Source organism: Ruditapes philippinarum, unplaced genomic scaffold (assembly GCF_026571515.1).
Source record: "Ruditapes philippinarum isolate M1 unplaced genomic scaffold, ASM2657151v2 ctg2666_1_1_1_1, whole genome shotgun sequence".
NCBI classification, from domain to species: Eukaryota; Metazoa; Mollusca; class Bivalvia; order Venerida; family Veneridae; genus Ruditapes; species Ruditapes philippinarum.
Genome location: NW_026851569.1, coordinates 11,787 through 30,244, shown reverse-complemented (window position 1 = coordinate 30,244; position 18,458 = coordinate 11,787). Strand labels below are relative to the sequence as shown.

At 30.8% G+C, this 18,458-nt stretch overlaps 1 protein-coding gene across 1 annotated transcript; it reads left to right on the top strand.

The window, feature by feature from the left end:
* The first annotated feature begins 2,611 nt into the window (after positions 1-2,611).
* Positions 2,612-15,357, top strand: LOC132747425 (von Willebrand factor A domain-containing protein 2-like). Its single transcript, XM_060736839.1, has 10 exons — positions 2,612-3,165; positions 7,648-7,885; positions 9,607-9,725; positions 10,271-10,480; positions 10,785-10,889; positions 11,127-11,234; positions 11,871-11,984; positions 12,228-12,668; positions 13,003-13,143; positions 13,626-15,357. Exons 1-10 carry the CDS (start codon positions 3,093-3,095, stop codon positions 14,264-14,266), a joined length of 2,190 nt encoding a protein of 729 aa, XP_060592822.1. The 5' UTR covers positions 2,612-3,092; the 3' UTR covers positions 14,267-15,357.
* Positions 15,358-18,458: the final 3,101 nt, after the last annotated feature.

The following is an 18,458-nucleotide window of genomic DNA, read 5'->3' as shown; positions in this document are numbered from 1 at the left end:
AACATTATTTACATTTTGCTCATTTATAATATATGACACCGAGTTGTCAGACTCAGAAGGGCTTTTTTTTCATCAAATAATATATTTTGGATATTTATGTTTACTTTATTCAAGACTTATAATTACATACAAATCCTTATATAATTACAAACTTGTACGTGTGTAAATTAATCACTTCATCCTACAATCAATTAACGTGATCCAAATGACTTTAAATATGGTAAGCCTTCTTTAATACTGCATTTATACAGTTGATTAATATGATGAATAAGCAGAGTAATATGGTATCAGAGTTTGAACAGAGAAAAAGCTTATTTAGGAAAATGGTAATATGTCCCGAATGGGAAACACTGGGTCATAAAAAAGTAATTTGTGATTTGAAATGTTATTTCTAAAGCCTTACATCATCAGACAATGTTGCTGTTTTTTTCCTGATTCACACCACACACACTCTCCTCTCTCCTTCACCTCCCTTTAGACCTTTAGAAAATATTCACTGTGAGGGCTTTGATAAAATAGACACATCCAGAACCGAAATGAGATCCGATTAGTGATATTTTACGATTGAAACAGTTTATATTACTAGTACACAGCATGCTGCAAAATATATTTTTTAATCGGTTGAGAGATTTTATCATCTGTGTGACTACTTATTCGATGAACTGAAAGTTGGGTTAGAAGGAATTTTAAAGTGTTACAAGGGGAATAATTATTGCTGTAGCGGAAGTGAGTTTTGGAAATGGTTATTTACCATGTCATGGACCCGATATTATTATTGCATTAAAATTAAATCAGTTGTGTAAACATCAAAGAATTAATGAAAATTGAAGTTTTATTTAATCAATCCATTTACTTCCTAATTGAAATACAATATACTTGTAATGAATGAAAGAACGCTTTCTGATATTGAAATACAGAATTCATTTGTACTTTACAAACCTAACGACAGAAATTTATAATTTAAGTAACTGAAATCATTCGTGTTATATATAATATACATTTAACCTAACATAGCAATTCTTTTAATTACATGAACTTGTATTACAATAACTCATCTCAGATTTCATTTTATATCAACTGTTTACTACTTCATGTAAAGATATGCCATCGATCAATTAACTAAAATAAAATAGGTTCATTAAAGCTACACTGAATTAAATATCTTTTTACTTCCTATGAAAAATACATTAGTTAATAGTCTTTTCTAAAGATTGTTTACGAAAAAGTATCAAAGATTAACCAAATATAAGTCGAACACGATAACGTTTTTATTACTTGGTGGTACCATTATGATATAAATGTTTTGCAAATTATATAATGAGTATATTTTGCTTTTTAATGCAATTAAACGGAATAAAAGTTGGTATATACACATAAACCCGAGAAGCGAATTGGTAAGAGCTTTCAAGGTTAAAATTGTTCTATTTTGTGTTTGAATCTGCAATCGAGCACATTTTTAGTATGATTTTTACTTTCCAAATTTTCTTAATAGTTTTTTACACGTGATTGTTCATTTTCTCTTTTATAAACTTTTTTCATGAGGTTGTTTCATTTTAATTATTCGGTAGAAGGTAAAGCAAACAAAAAATATTCATCATTATACTTAACATAATAGTTTACTATAAAATGATATATAATATTGGTTCTTATTTTATTGTTTGAAATTCCAAATAGTTACAATGTATCTAAAACAAAAAATAATGTAAGATTGAATATGCCTTTTCATGTATTCAAACAAGAGTCTCTACACTTACGAAGAAAATCACTCTACAACAACGCTATTACGCTTTTAAATTCTGAATATGTAACGGTTTAGGTTGTTAAAATTTTGGGCGATAAGTCGTATGCTTTTATATAGAAATTATCGACACCCCTATATTTCAATGTTAATGTAAACAGATATGAAAGGAATAGCGGATTTTAGCGTTATGTTCAAAAAATTAATATATATTATTCAAGTCTTCTTATCCAACCATAATTTATCAGGCGATAAATTTCTTTATGTGCAAAATAATGCATTTTGTACGATCAATTTTAAGATCGCTCATAAAAAGCTGGTTGTTATTTAAGAGCCGATGACTCGACAACCTTTTTATAAGGTATAAATTGTTTACATAATGATGTCTTAATATGAATCTTTATTTGCTTTGCTAGATCTCACCCCGAGTGAATAGTATGGCGGCTGATTTCTTTCATTGTGTGTCTTAAGGCGAAGATACGAAGACACGATAATATGCTAAGTTATCGTGTCTTCGCCTTCGACGGGTTTTAAGTGAAATAACGATTTTTAATAGGCAAAGACACGACATCTTCTTCTGTGTAGTATCGGCGCCCTATATTTGTCGTGTCGTCGTGTCTTCACCTCAAAAGGCGAAAGGCGAAAATATGATAATTGGCCGATATATCGTGTCTTCGTGTCGACGCCCTAAAAAGTCGAAGGTGAAAACACGATGAGTGAGCATATTACCTTGTCTTCGCCTTCGACTTTGGGGGGCGAAGACAGGAAATGGCAGAAATCAGCCGCCATAGCATTGACTTACAATTGACGAGCACACGAGTACATTAAACAGATCACGGTTTCTAAACGTGAATTCATTAACTTTAATTACATTGGTTGTAATGTCAATCAATCAAGGCACAATTTTGTAGAGCATATTTTCATTAACTTGTGATTTGATGCCATATTCGAGTTCAGCTATGAATTTCTAATCGACAAAGTGGATAATAAGTTTCAGCAGGATATCGTATATATCATAAATCTCGGGAATAGTGTAAACATCAATATTTACATCACATTCGGATTTATTTATTTAAAGTTATTATCAGATTTAACAACCTCTTATTATAAACTGCATGTGAACAAAATGTGAATTTATGATTTAGACTGCATACCTTTTTATTCTTATCCCATAACATTTGTCAATAACAAATATTCTGCTTTAAATCTTTATCATAAATATAGTTAGACTATAAATCAGTGCGAGTAAAGATCTATACTAAGTAAAGTTATTTCCGATATTTAACAACGATGAACGTGGCCTTCATTTTTGTGTAAAAGTTACTTAAATACTTATTAAATTAACAAAATTCAAATGGATTTAAGAATTAGGCTTCTTTTGGTCATCAATGTGTATTTTTGTTTTCATTTGACAACTTACGCAAATGGTGAGTAGATATGTTTGCACGTATTGACAAATTATTTTTTTAATTCATGTTATGCTTAAGGATTCTATTGCGGATATTTGTATAAGTAGAACGTTCGGCAAGGTTGATTGCAAAACGATGTATCAATTTTAAATATGTAAAATGAATTAATTACAAAAGTGACTTACTTTTCTTGGACTTACTTTTTGATCTGCTTATATATGATATATGATTTTTTCTTTCAAACATTGAAGATTATACATTTTGATATGACAATTTCATATGTGCACAAATGAACTATAATTCACTGTTGTTCTCAAATGGGTATATCTACAATCTCATTTAAATCAGATCATCGTTTTCTCTTATCTAAGCAAAGGGTAATGGAGGAACAGTAATGATATGACGTTAATGAGATTGGTATAGGCTGTAAAAGTAGTAGATGAACAATATTTGCCACCGACTCTGTGCTTTAACATATCTTTCAGAAACTGGGGAAGCTAAAATCAATTCAAGTTTTGAATTATTTATTCTGTAATTAAGATGTTGCTTTCTGCTTTTCACTTTTTCCATATTTGAATAAATTTTCTGTTCTGTTATATTTATATCAGTTTTGTAAGTAAGCTGTGTTCTGTTTAATGTTTGATATTTTAAATTAGTTTAAATAAGTTCAGTATGGGGGCACTTGTTACGGTTCACTTCCTGCTGAAATCGCTGGCAAATATTTTTACTACTTGTACATGTTGGTTGTTTTGAGCAAATTGGTATAGTAAATAATATCATTTACAATAAAAATAATATCGCACTACAATAAATTAAAGTTAATACTTTAGAATAAACTAAAGTCATTATCATCATATATGATTTTTTAAGGCAATTTAAAGTTTTATGTCCTTAGTACTGAAATAACCTGAGTTCTGTTTCAAGCTACACGTAAAGATTAGCTCAAAAGCAAATAGGAGGTTGGGGTGTCCATGACCCATAGGTTAAAGCCGTTGACCGAAAAATCAACAGCATCTAACCGCTGTAGGTTCAAGCCGCGCCCAAATAATTAAGAAATAAAAAGTGATTGATTACTAAGTAAGTCATTGATTCTTGTTTGAAATAAGAAAAAATGATTAACCTTTAAATGCTAATTTCAAATGCAATACAATCAAGATCTTTTAACACTTGAACGATTGATATACTCATACATTTCAACGCTACATGATAATGTGATCTCACATAATCATTTGCATTACCACTGACGGTTTAAGATATTTTATTTCCATTTACAGTAAAATGTGAAGAAATAAAAAGAGGTGTAGATTCATATTTGTTTATTTTGCATCTAACAATGGAATTAAATGCTTAGCTTTAAATGTTTATTTATCTTTGTGCGTGTTTAAGAAAAAAAAACTTTCGGAGAGGGAAAGAAAATGTTAATTAATTTTCCTCTCGAAAGCATGGCGAAAACTACTTGTTTTTAGTTCGTTTTCTTATTCGATCATAAGTGTATGATGGAGGACAGAAAATGCTTCTAGCAATATTTCTCACAAATAATGTGACTTACTGACATCTATTTTTACAAAAACTAGTTATAAAATATTTTTCATGAATATTCATGTCAAAGATTTACAGGATAACGAACGACTTTTAAAATAAGTGCGTTCTTCAAGACATTAAGTGCAAAATTACTACTTATGTATTTTCTACTGAATTTAAGAACCTCACGAAAAAAATCAAGAACATGATACTGCATTTTAATATCTTTTTAATCAGATCCGGCAATATCAGCTTTATTACTGTTTCTTGTTAAAGGTCATATCAAGAGATAGAAGCGCGTGTTATTTTCTTTAAAATGACGCCTGATTTCCAATTGGCTTTAGATAGATAGAAATACATTTAAAAAAATTACGTACTGAGATTAAACTAACATAAAACTTCTAACTAAATAAGAAAATACTTGTAAATTAAAAACTTTTGCTCATAACCGCTTGGTCAGTGAAACGAATGTTACGCATTAACAATATCTGTCATATGTTGCGCGATGAAGCTAATCTGACGCCTAAGTTTTGCACGCCCCCAGATGAAAGTTCCGTCATGGGTAAAACTAACGGAAACACCAGTCTTATATTCAAGAATATAATATCTGTCATATGTTGCTGTTACTTTAATTCATTTCATCCATAACTAATTCCTAACAATATCATATTAAATTACAACTTCATTCATAACGGCGAAATGACATCATCCTTTCACATATTTTCATTCTAAATAACGTCATAAATACATCACTTCAACGCGGCTCATGCATGAAATACAATAAAGGACGCCAATGTCTTGCAAGATATAATAATGTGATTGAAAATGGTAGACAACTCTTACCTTATCATAGTAAATGAATTAGTATTAAAACTTAAGATCATGTACTATCGTTCCATGATATCGATTATCTTATTATAAAAATAGAATTTTTGATTGTTATTTTTCTGATGACTCTTAATGTTATTAATTCATACACAATCCAATTAAAACTTCCTGAAGATAAAAAGCTACAAGTATTCAATTATTTACGTCTGATGTCATACTCTTTAGACGAAGGACTATGTGTTATTTCATGATAAATGTAAATTCATGTTTATAAATGTATAAATGTACAATATGTTGGCTATTGATATGTTAAACCTCCTGCTAAGAAATAACTGAGGATAATTATTTAATGATTTACCTTTTAGTTCATTTATATTAATTTACAAGGGTCACTTACTATGTTCTACCTGACCTTAATGTATTTATATATTTCCTTGTTTACTTGTTGAAATATGCTCAATCAGGTGATTCCTATTATATTTACCTTCCTATTAAGAAATAACTGACTTTGTTTCTTCTGAAATGTGTCATTTAAAGTATTTATCATTAAAACAATCAATTCTTATTCAATGATCGATAATAAATTTTTTCAAAAGATTTGTATATCTTATTCAAGCCATCTTATCCAATGACATTGTATTTATTTTGCTATCTGTATCATTCACCATGATGTGAAATACTTTACATTATACATTTAGATATGTATTGATAAATTTTAAGATTAATATTTATTTTTCAGTTATGGTTTAGAATCTATATATCCTATAAATTTATTAAAATATGTTGCCGATATACGGGTATCCCGTTTGCTTTGCTTTTATATTCTCCCAGTTTTTTTTAACTTAATTCTACAAATCACTTGCGAATAAGTTAATTTGTTTTTTATGACGGTAATTTTATAAAAAACACAGTTATCTTGATTATTCTTTACATATTACTGGTAACGACTTCTTGTTATGGTTCGACTGTTTTCTCCGTTATCATTAAAACGCTCCAAACAGTCGTTTGTTTGTTTGCTTGTTTATTTGTCTCATTTAGAGGCAGGAAATTGATTTTTGTTTACTTTAGCATAAAAAAGTGTTGGACAATTTTTTTTCGGATTACAGCGTTTATTTTTCTCTACTGATTTCACTATGGGATTTAAGTTCTATTTTTCGATATTCGTATATATGTGCACGCGTTTCAGATTAAAACTTTCGCACAGGGTAAGTAGAGTCATTTTGTCTTTAATGCTTTGTAAAAATGTTTTTTTTATATTTATAGAGTGGAACTAAACGCTTTAAAACTAAATGTTACAGGTTTGGTTTGAGTAAACCTGTTAATAAAAGGCACTTGAACGTCCCGGAACTGCAAACCACGCCACCTCGCACCGGCTCCTGGAAAATTAAATATTTAATTATGAAAATGGTAAAGTTTAGAATTTCGAAACATCCGAAAATATGTTCATACGGCGGTTATCATAAAACCTTCAATTAGACACGTTCGAACTATACGAGGCGCATGGTCCTCAACGAAAACAATGCATGTGCCCTAAACCATAAAAACTGAACAAATAGAGAAATTAAGAATCCAGAACAACAAAACTGAAAATGTTACAGGCTCGGTTTGATTGAGCCTGTTCATGGACGGTACTGTAAAATGCAAATTACCGTTCACGCACCCTAGCACTTGCTTAAGCAAAATTTTGATAAAATTAAAAAAGTTATTTAAAAACGTGAAGGTAATATATCCTAAGGGTAATATCAAACCTAACTTGCAACATTTTCAATTTTACCGTTCTGTTTTGCTCTATTAAAATTGTAACCAATCTAGGAAAATTATTTTAAAATGGTGTTCTCGATAAACATTTATGTTTCCGACTTTTCAAGAAAGCAAACGACTTTTTATTTTTGTAAAGTGCAAAGAGCTGTTTATTCGATCTTATATATTTTCAATTCACCCGGTCTTTGTTTTGTTAAAATTTTTGGTTCGTATGAACACAATAATGAATAACAATTTGTAATATAAAAACAGTGGATAGAGTTTTTTCTATTGATATAAGTGGTTGTAAGACGTAACAAATTGAACCATTTCATTCTCTAGTCCTCTCGGCCCAAACTTTATTTTAGAAGTATGTGCCACCATATATGTCTTCTATTTTGTTTGTTTTAGAATGTCACGACGCAAAGCAAGCAGACATCATATTTGCTCTTGATGGTTCTGGAAGTGTTGGTGCCTCAGCGTTTAAGTACTCTCTGAACTTTGTTTCACAGCTTGTTGACGCCTTTCCTATAGGTCTTTCGGCCACACAAGTTGCACTGATTATTTTCGACAGTTCTGCTTCGAAAGAATTTGACTTAAATACATACCATGGAGTGGAAGAATTGAAAAGAGCAATTTTAAGGACAGAGTAAATATGAAACACGCTTTACTTATATAATACTTTTTGTACTTGAAAAAAGTCATATTATTTATAAAAGTAAGTGTATTTTTTAATGTAAACATTTAATCGATGTGAGTAAAAAATGAACACTATATAATAATTATCAACTGCAACTTAAATTTGAAAAAAAATCGATGAATATAAATAAAGTTGATAATACTATATGAAGACGGAAACACTGCTTGTCAAAGATCGACATGAAAATGTCACCTGGAGGTTCCATGAATTTGTCGTATGAACACATAAGTGATGTCTCAAAACTATGACATAAAACTTATTTTTATGTCAACATTATGAGTTTTCATTAAGAAGAGATTAAATGGTTTTTTTTATACAAAATGCAACTGCTGTTTATGATCAGGTCGTCCGTCAATTTCAATATTACGTATTCGCTCTGTATCCTTTGAACTGATTGAAATAGATTAAAAACCCTTAGGAAGAAATATTACTTATAACGAGACGATGGGCAGAACTTAGGTTCGGATTTCTTGCAATCAAAATTGGCCTGGGTATTACTTTTATATATTTTAAGATTCATTGTTTAAAACAATTATGTGTAGAGCTTGGATATTTAGCTACTAAAATTTTCTTTTTTCTATTTTACAATAATGATATGAATCATGCTCCTTGGTTCAATATTGTCCCAGCCCCAATGATCATTAAATGGATATAATCTTGTATAAGAAAACACATTTTAGTCTAATATTATTTATATAAACTATAGAAAAATACATTTGAGACTTAAAGTGTGAAACTACCATACCCAGAACTTAGATATTTGGCACGCAACATCACTTTGTATACTGCAAAATAACGGGTATTATTCATGCCCCTTGGGTCAATTTTGGAAATATATATCTAAATCTTATTCTAGTGAAACTATAATTCCTCGAGTTAAGATATTTGACATGTAGTACTGCCTTTTTGGTCTACACAAAACTTTTAATCATGTCCTTTTTAGTCAATATTGGTCCCCAGCCCTGTGGTTACTTAATTGATATATTCTTGTATGAGAAAACAGTTTCTTTATGAAACCACAATGCCAAGAGCTAAGATATTTAGCATGTAGCATTACCGTGTGAACTTCTGAAAAAAAACTGACATTAATTATTCCCCTTGGGTGAATAGGTTCACCCCGGAAGTAATTGTTTTATATAAACTTATAGTTATCCAGGGAAACACATTTAAATACTACAAAACCCAATTTTAAGGCTATAAAAGCGTTTCTTTTGTCATTGCGATATGTTATTCATATCAAACAATGATATGAATTACAAATCGGAATAACAAAAGAAAAAGTTTATACATAAAGCAAGTGACTCTAGGGATAGGGTCAATTTTAACCTGATGGTCATGGTTAATATAATTTTTGTAGAATCTACAATTTGATGCTACATGCAAAATAAATGTATCTAAGCTTTAGGTAGAAACTCATATCTTATTTTTTGTGGATAAATACTATTCCTCTATATTTGGCAGACGTCAATAAATGTTTAATCAATCATGCACTTCGGATTAAAAATGCCTCCATTTTGGTGTTTACATAGTATCATAATTAAGATTTAAATATTTTTCAGTTAATAGAGTCTCTAGCCTTATTGAAAGCTTATATAAGATTACTCAAACAATTAAAAATTGGAGCGTATGTAACCACGCCTTAGTACTGCTTCTGTTTTAATTTACTTTAGGTATCCGGGTGGAGGTACGCATATTCCAGCTGCCTTTTACACTGCAGCACAAATGTTTCAGACTTCAAGTCCAGGTCGCAGAGAGAGTGCCACTGGGATATTTATTCTTTTGACAGATGGTAAGACGGATTTCCGTTATTCCAATTTTTATATCTTTTTCTAATTAAATAAAATTTATTAATTTGTTTTACAGACATATTCTATTTATCCTAAAAGATCCTGTAACTCAATTTTATTATGGTTTTATATCATAAATATAATGCTCATATGAAGATTTATTAATATTTTAAGTTCAAAAAAGCATTATTTGTAAAGATATTACAGTATTTTTATTTCATGCTCATAGAGGGGGATATTAGAAATTTATTTAATGTAAAGTCTGAGTCAATTTTTGCAATAAGATATATTTTAATGATTACATATAATGTGAACAAATATTTTGAGTGCATATTTTACATAATAGTCGATGTTAGAAAATTGCTTTAGAAGCATTATTATATACATATATAAAATTCGACTGTCTTAATGTTGAGTTTTTAAACGCGTTTTTGTTTTTTTTTTCTTTTTGTTTTTTGTATTTCGTTTCCATATTTATTGGATCTTTTCTATGTACATATGTAATGTCACTTCATGACGTTGTATGTAAAACTACATTATATTAAAGGTCGTTCAATAGATAATATACAGGAGAGTATTTTTGCTGCACTAACGCTAAAGATCATGGGCATATTCATATATACAGCTGGTGTTGGGTCAGGTGTTAACGTTGAAGAATTACAAGGTGCGGCATCAAATCCTTCGTATTATTTCAACACTATCAGCTATGACTCCCTTCAAAATCTGGCTGGACCGATCACAATGTCAGCCTGTGAAGGTGAGCAAAGCGCTTTGTTGCTGTCAAGAACTGACATGAGTTCTCCTTTCAGAAAAGATTTATTGTTTGTTGTACGATAGCTATTTATTTTTCTTTTGTTATTCCGATTTATAATTCATATCATTGTTTGATATGAATAACATATCGGAATGACAAAAGAAACGCTTTTATAGCATTTAAATTGGTTAAAACTATGAATTGTTGTGATTCAGTTCACTTTTTATCAAGTGTATGTAATGTTGATTTTGTGACGAAAAACGCGTTGAACTGATAATGAACGATCTTCTTATTTGCTTGCAAAAAGATCTTGACGGATGCTTTTGTTATAATGGTGGAACATGCACAGCTAGAATTATTGGGAACAAGTGTGAGTGTCCTGCTATATACACAGGGTATCATTGCGAGACACGTGAGTAGGGTCTTTATCAAAACTTCCCGTTGATAACACATAAATTAAATCAATGTTGCCAACCTGCGACTTATATAACTCCACGTTACAATATTAGTGTGAATGAACTTTGAAAAAGCTTACCTTAAGTAAAACGATTATTCTGAAAAAGTTATACATTCCGTAGAATTTTGTTTTTGCATGTGAATGTTTTGTTTTCTTTGCTTGTTTTTTGACAATTGAACATCTTTATTTGAGCAATTTGTGACGCAGTTTCGTGCAGAAACGGTGGTGTGTGTATGGTATCTGGCGGCAACTGGTCCTGTCATTGTCAACCAGGATACACAGGTTTAGTGTGTGAGACCGGTATGTTGTTTAAAATACAATAAGCATTGGTTTTAAATGATCGACATAACAGCGATATGTGTTGCATCACATGGTATAAAATGTCACTGCAGCGTTACATGTGACAATTGGGTGTACGTGTATGCCTGGTTCACTGAAATTACCCCTGTAACGTCAGAATGTAGTTCTTTATTTACTTAGGTGTATTGTATTTATTTTCAAGGATTGGTAATGAGTAGATTTTTTTTAAATATCTTTTTTCTGAAAGTTTTGCGAATATTTAATTTTCTTTGAAAATAAACTGAAAGACGGGAATAGAAATGTTTAAGAAATACCATGAAATTTTGTATTATGACCTAGGACAATATCAGAGATATAACCCTGTAATACCAGATAAGGTTGGTAGCATTTTTCTGCCCTTGAAATGATCTGAAATAACACACACACAAAATGTTTTAGATACTAAAAGCAACCAAATTTTTTGCCTTACCAATAGTGGTAACCAGAAAAGACTAAAAGTCATTATACATATATTGGCATTGCATAATACAAATTTGGGAATAAAGTTGGACTTTACAAGTTAATTAAAAGAGGATTAAAAAAATAAAAAGAAGATCATTTCGTTTCAAATTGAATCATTTTCTTGTTTATTTAAAGATATTGATGAATGTCAGGATTCACCGTGCCAGAATGGAGCCACGTGTCGTGATTGGGTAAACGCTTTCTCCTGTGATTGTCCACCTAAATATTACGGCATTTTATGTGAAACAGGTATAGCAAATAGCCATCGTGTGCAGTTTATCATAACATATTATATAATATTTGACAAATTTGTTTCACAACGCATTGGCATATGCGATTGTTAAATTTATATCATCACGTTGCTAAAATGAATAATTTAAATGATTTAAGAGTTAACAAAATTATAATTACTTCTGTCACTGTTTATGAACAAAAGATATTGCTTAATCTAACAAAGATCTCATGAAAGTTAATATTTACGTATTCTTTCAGGGATATGTCAGCCTTCAGTAGCTGATCTTGTCTTTGTGCTCGACTCGTCGGCAAGCCAAACAAAAGAAGAATTTGGAAAACAACTAGAATTTATCAATAAGTTTATTGACAGAATTGTCATTGGAGAGAGAAATCTACAAGTGGCTGTTGTCACCTATTCTTTTGAAGCAGTAACTGAAATTTCACTAGGACAATATACTGATAATATTACATTAAAAGATGCGATACGACAAATTAAATACAGACCAGGAGCAACATTTACAAACAAAGGTCTTGAAAAGGCAAAAGAAATTTTTGACAGTACTTCAAGGAAAAGACCATTTGATCATGTCGCAAAACGTTACGCTTTTGTCTTAACTGATGGTATGTCCACCAATAGAAGGGCTACTGCAGAAGCGGCTCGAAGATTGAAAACGACAATAAACCACGTTATAGCTATCGGTATACAAATAAGATCCGATCAAAAATTGAAAAACATATATACCATACGTAATGACTTAAAACAATCACGAAATTTTACGTAACATAACATGATTAGTTTTTAACAATTTCAAGTACAGTAAAAATATTGCAAGTAAATGTAAGCACAATCATATGTACCATAAACATGCAATACCTTTTTAGATTTTAAAATGTATTTATGCCACAATTTATAAGTTATCCATCCTGACGTACGATTTAAAAGCTGCCAGTTGTTTAGCTGATTAAATTATTTTAGACGCAATGTTAAGATGTATTTCATAGCAATGGTGCCATTTCCTATTATATCCTTCAGGAATAGGCAAAGAAGTATCTCATCAAGAACTGATAAATATAGCATCTACGGAAAATACTGGACGTCAGTTTGTTTATTCTGTGCAAAACTTTGATGCATTGTACACCGTGATAAAAGAACTGGTCCACCTAACATGTGACGGTAGGTAGAACAATTAAATTGCAATGTAAAAGGATATTGAATGGGTGTAGATTCAATATAGAATTTATTGAACGAGTTGAATAAAATTATATTATGTTAGTCTTTGGCGAGCTTGATATTTCTTTATTAAACGAGTTCAAACAATTCAGTAATGAATATAGTATTCAAATTATCTAATACCTAAAATAAATACTGTTAAGTGAAAAGGAATCAGTTTTCATTGACGCGCCTATAGTATAACGCTAACTTTGAACGCGTCTTTACGTTATGTTTAGTAAAACGCAAATGACATCACGTCAAAATATATTCAGGGCCGTGCAATACTATTTTTAAGGAGTCGCAAAAGCGGCACAGGCATGTGATAACTGTAAAATAAACATATTTGGGGAAAAGATTATAACTGATATATTTTTTATTGAACTTCTTTAAAACATTTATCTTATTTTATCAATAAACCACTTGATTCCAAATATACATTTCAGAATGTTCATGGAAGACATCATCGGACATTGTTTTCTTATTAGACATGTCCGACAAAATGTCGGCTAATGATTTCCAAACTGGTTTAAATGCAATAACATATCTTACTGACAAGACATCACAAATGGAAACTGAAAATAACACCGTGAGAATTGCTTTAGTAACATATGGTGTGGAAGCCGATGCTCAGTTATACAGAGGTTTAAATGATGAAGAAACAAAACAAGTGTTCCTATTCTCGATTCAAAAACTTGTACAGTCCGATGGATATTGTCTATCGAAATCAAATTCATGTGATAAATCAAAGCTGCTTGAAGCATTAAACTACACTGACAAACATATTTTCAATACAACCAGAGAATCTGGGAGTAGAGAAATAGTTATTGTTTTATCCGATGGTCATGACCACGTCACTGATGAGATGAGAGCTGTACTGGACAGGATGGTTGAAAAGGGCAGGTCAATATATTCCATCGCTTTAGGAGAAGGTGCAGACATAAGTAATCTACAGAATATTGTTGGTGACCCCGCGCTGGTTTTCTCCGTCTACGATGATTCAACTATTAAAATATTAGATGCTCTAACTACAGAGTTCTTTTTCAACTCTTGTGACCTTTCAAACGACTTTCTTGATGGTGTATAGAAATATATTATATCTTATTAATCATGTATCTTTAACAAATGTCTGGGTTTTCCGCGTCTATTTTTCCAAAGCACTAATTTACAGTATGTAGCATTTGTATGTGTCACGATCTCTTGTACATATTGTATATATTATATTCGCTTGGGAAGCTAAATACATTTCAAGTTTTGAATTATTCATTGTGTAATTAAGATGTTGCTTTGGTGTTACCCTTGTCAATTATACCGGCGCAGTCAATATTCCAGGTTCATGTTTCTTTTGTTTATTCGTGATTTATTTTTTAAATAATTGACATAAGCGCTATTCAATTTGTTGTTGCTTCTATCTTATGATTCACCCCGGAGATAAGTTTCAAATGTTATTCTATTAGCAGTATTATACATGATTATGTACATAAAATAATTCAGCAATGTATTATTGTGACATTTTGTTTATGTTTATGTCTAAAGCGAACATTTTAGATATGATTGCTTTAGTATAGTGTTTTATTGTGCTTTTCACCTACAATTGTTTTGTGGCATATCTCTGACATATACTGTAGATACTGGTACAATTTTAATTGATTTTATGTTTTGGCAAATATTGTAATGACTGACAAGATTCCTTCGTGTTTTATTGTACAATGATAATTCATAAATGGAATTTAACAATTCTATTTCGGAATTGAATATTTGTACATTTACCTTCCATGTTTGTATGTCATTACATTTTTTTCAAGAAATTGTCATACAAAAAACTGTGATTCTTTCCACATTTGGATAGGTTTGTTTATATTATTTGCAGGTCTGCAATAAAACTAAATATTTAGTGCTTTGCATGCTCTGTTGGAGATAATTATGTTAATGACAGCAATAAATAGTTGCAAGTGACAAACATTTATTATGAAAGTGAAAGTATTAATACTGTAGATGAAACAGACTTTTATTTTTAAGGATAACGTACGAAAAATTTCTTTTGACCCTATTTTTCATTTTTTGTATAAGACAGTACAGAAAGTATGACACATTTGATGGAAGTGGCATGATACAAAACAACCGGTGAAATTCTGTAAAAATGCCGCATAGGACATTATCACATTAACCGCGGCGCAGTAGTGTAATAAAGCCATTTAATAAAAACGATATTACACTAGACGATATTACACTAGTGTAATAACACTTTGACGTCACGTCATTTGCACTATAAACAAAGAGTTAATTAAAGCGCGCTAATGTTAGCGTTACACTATAGGCGCGTCAAAGAAAAATGACTCTTGATAAGAGTTTACCGTTCTTATTTTATATATGTGATAAATAGAATATTATATTCGTGTAGATTCAATACTAAATTTATTGAACTCGTTGAATAAAACAATATTATGCTCGCCAAAGGGTTGCATAATATGATTTTATTCAACTCGTTCAATAAATTTAGTATTAAACCTACACTCATTCAATATCCTCTATATAAAGCACATTTAAAACTATAGTGGTTTTATTCAATTTATTCCTTGAAAGTCGCTCGCGGCCTAAGTATTTATAGAACAGAATCATGCTTATTCATAACTAAGGTTGTCATATAAAAATCGCTGCTATACATAACTTTTAAATCACTTTAATATATTAGAAAATAAAAGAATTTCCACATAAGTTATACCATTATATGCGGAATTTATTTTGAAATAAAATGGTATATACTTTGTTTTCGAGTAACTAAAAGACCTTACATGTCTTTCTAATGGCAATACCCCATACCGTGTTTTAATAACGCCGGATCTGCTAATCAACGCGGGCGATAATTACACGACTCCAGCATTTAGTTGAATTTGATTGTTTTTGTATTTAATTAAAAAGAAATCTCCTAAAAATCCGGAAACAAAGTGATCCCTCGGAAGCATTAATCACAACAAAATTACAAGAGAACTGCAAACTCGGTTTGATTGAGTCTGAACATGAAGGATAATGTAAATTGCAACATCCCTCACGCCCCTAGCACCGGCTTGAGCGGTTCTCAATTGTCAACACTTAATAGTGCTGGTATCAATGATCCCGAAGGACCAGAAAAATATAACAACACTGACGTGAAGTACGGGGCAACTTTTTACAGCTGCCACACAGCACTTGACACCTGCTGTTGTGATGTATAAAAATCCGGAAACTAGGTGATCCCTCGGAAGCATTAATCACAACAAAACTGTAGATTCGGTTTGATTTAGTCTGTACATGAGGGATAATGTAAAGTGCAACATCCCTCACGCCCCTAGCACCTGCTTGAGCGGTACTCAATTATCAACACTTAATAGTGCTGGTATCAATGATCCCGAAGGACCAGACAAATATAACAACACTGAAGTTAAGTACGGGACAACTTTTTCCAGCTGCCACACAGCACTTGACACCTGCTGTTGTGAAGTAGTAAACTCCTAAGTTTATTTTACAAACGTAGATTTACTTATGTTTGATGCATATAAGTATATAAAGGTATTAGCTCACATTAACACAGCCTTGTAAAACTGATTATCAAAATGACAGAAGCATAATATCAGATGAAACCAAATTTCTATCTGGCTCTTGATTTTAAGCTACATAATAGAAATGCGAAAATTTCGGATATTGAACAAGAATTAAATATCAAAACAACTGGGAAACAAAGACATTTTCTTATTTTTTATGTATCATTTTAGAGATTGGCTTGTCCGTGCTCTGCCTTGCGCCCTGTCCTGTTTATGTTTGGAGTACTCCTAGGCTCCTTGCCTTTGATTCTTCTTGCTGGGTCGTGTGGGGTTGCGTTCAATGAACGTCGCCTTTCTTTGTTGATCTTCTTTATTATTTTTACATAATTATACATGTATAACAATATGTTTACCATCGTAGCATTAATTTTCTGATATAATGAATAAAGAATTTTCTGTAAGATATTAAAATAAAAGATATAATGTTTCTATTTTTTCTAAATCACTTCAACAGTAATTTTACATATTTATAGTTACCACTTCCATAATTGATACTCAAACGGTTATGGACATATTTCTTAGTACGAAATTTCAATTTACAAAAATGAAGATCATTTTCAAGAACGACTTTTATATATGACTGATTGATTTGTTAAACAAGAATCACAAATTTTAAGTGTCGATTTTATGATAGTCATAATATACATTGACGAGTACTTCCTAGTTTGATTCAAGTACATGCAAGAATGACATTGCTTTTTTTATATTCAAGCAAATTATTTGAAGTCGAATTTAGGTAGATCTTTTACGTATTATTATTAGTATTATTTTTTATAGATTTATTTGGGTTGACTTGAAAGAAATAATGATTGATATGGAAATTCACATTCCCATTTGGAAACAAAGTGATCGCTCGGAAACATTAATCACAACAAAATTACATAAGAATTGCAGACTGCACTTTTAAACCTTTCTGACCAAGACACATATAGAGATGGTAACTGATTTGATTGCACCAGGAAGAATGGCATAAAAAATGATAAATCAAGCTCGTTATGTTTTTTTTTATCTTCCTGAACGTTAAGAGAGTATTGTTAATTAATATTTAATGAATAACCATTTACTCTATTTATGATGTACCATGTACAAGTCTTTGGCAGCTATAAAAAGTTACCCCGTACTTCACTTCAGTGTTGTTATATTTTTGTGGTTTTCGGGATCATTGATTCCGACCCTTTTAAGTGTTGAAAATTGAGTACCGCTCGTTGAAAATTGAGTTCCGCTCAAGCCGATGCTAGGGTAGGGGCGTGAGAAATGTTGCATTTTTTCATTATACCTCATGTACAGACTCTATCATACCGAATCGGCAATTTTCATGTAATTTGTTGTATTAATGTTTCCGAAGGATCACACTTTTCCAGATTTGAATAAATTTTCTGTTCTCTTATGTTCTATTAATATGTTTGTAAGTAAGCTGGGTTCTGTTTATGTTTGATATTTTAAATTAGTTTTAATAAGTTTAATATGAGGGCACTTGTACGTTTTACTTCCTGCTGAAATCGCTGGCAAATGTTTTACTACTTGTACATTTTGGTTGTTTTGAGCAAATTCATGTAGTAAACAATATATTTTACAATACGAAAATTCTATCGCACAATTTATATTACTTTAAAATTGTTTAAAGTTATTACTTTAGAATAAACTAATGTTATTATCATCATATATGATTTTTTATGGCAATTCAAAGTTGTATGTCCTAAG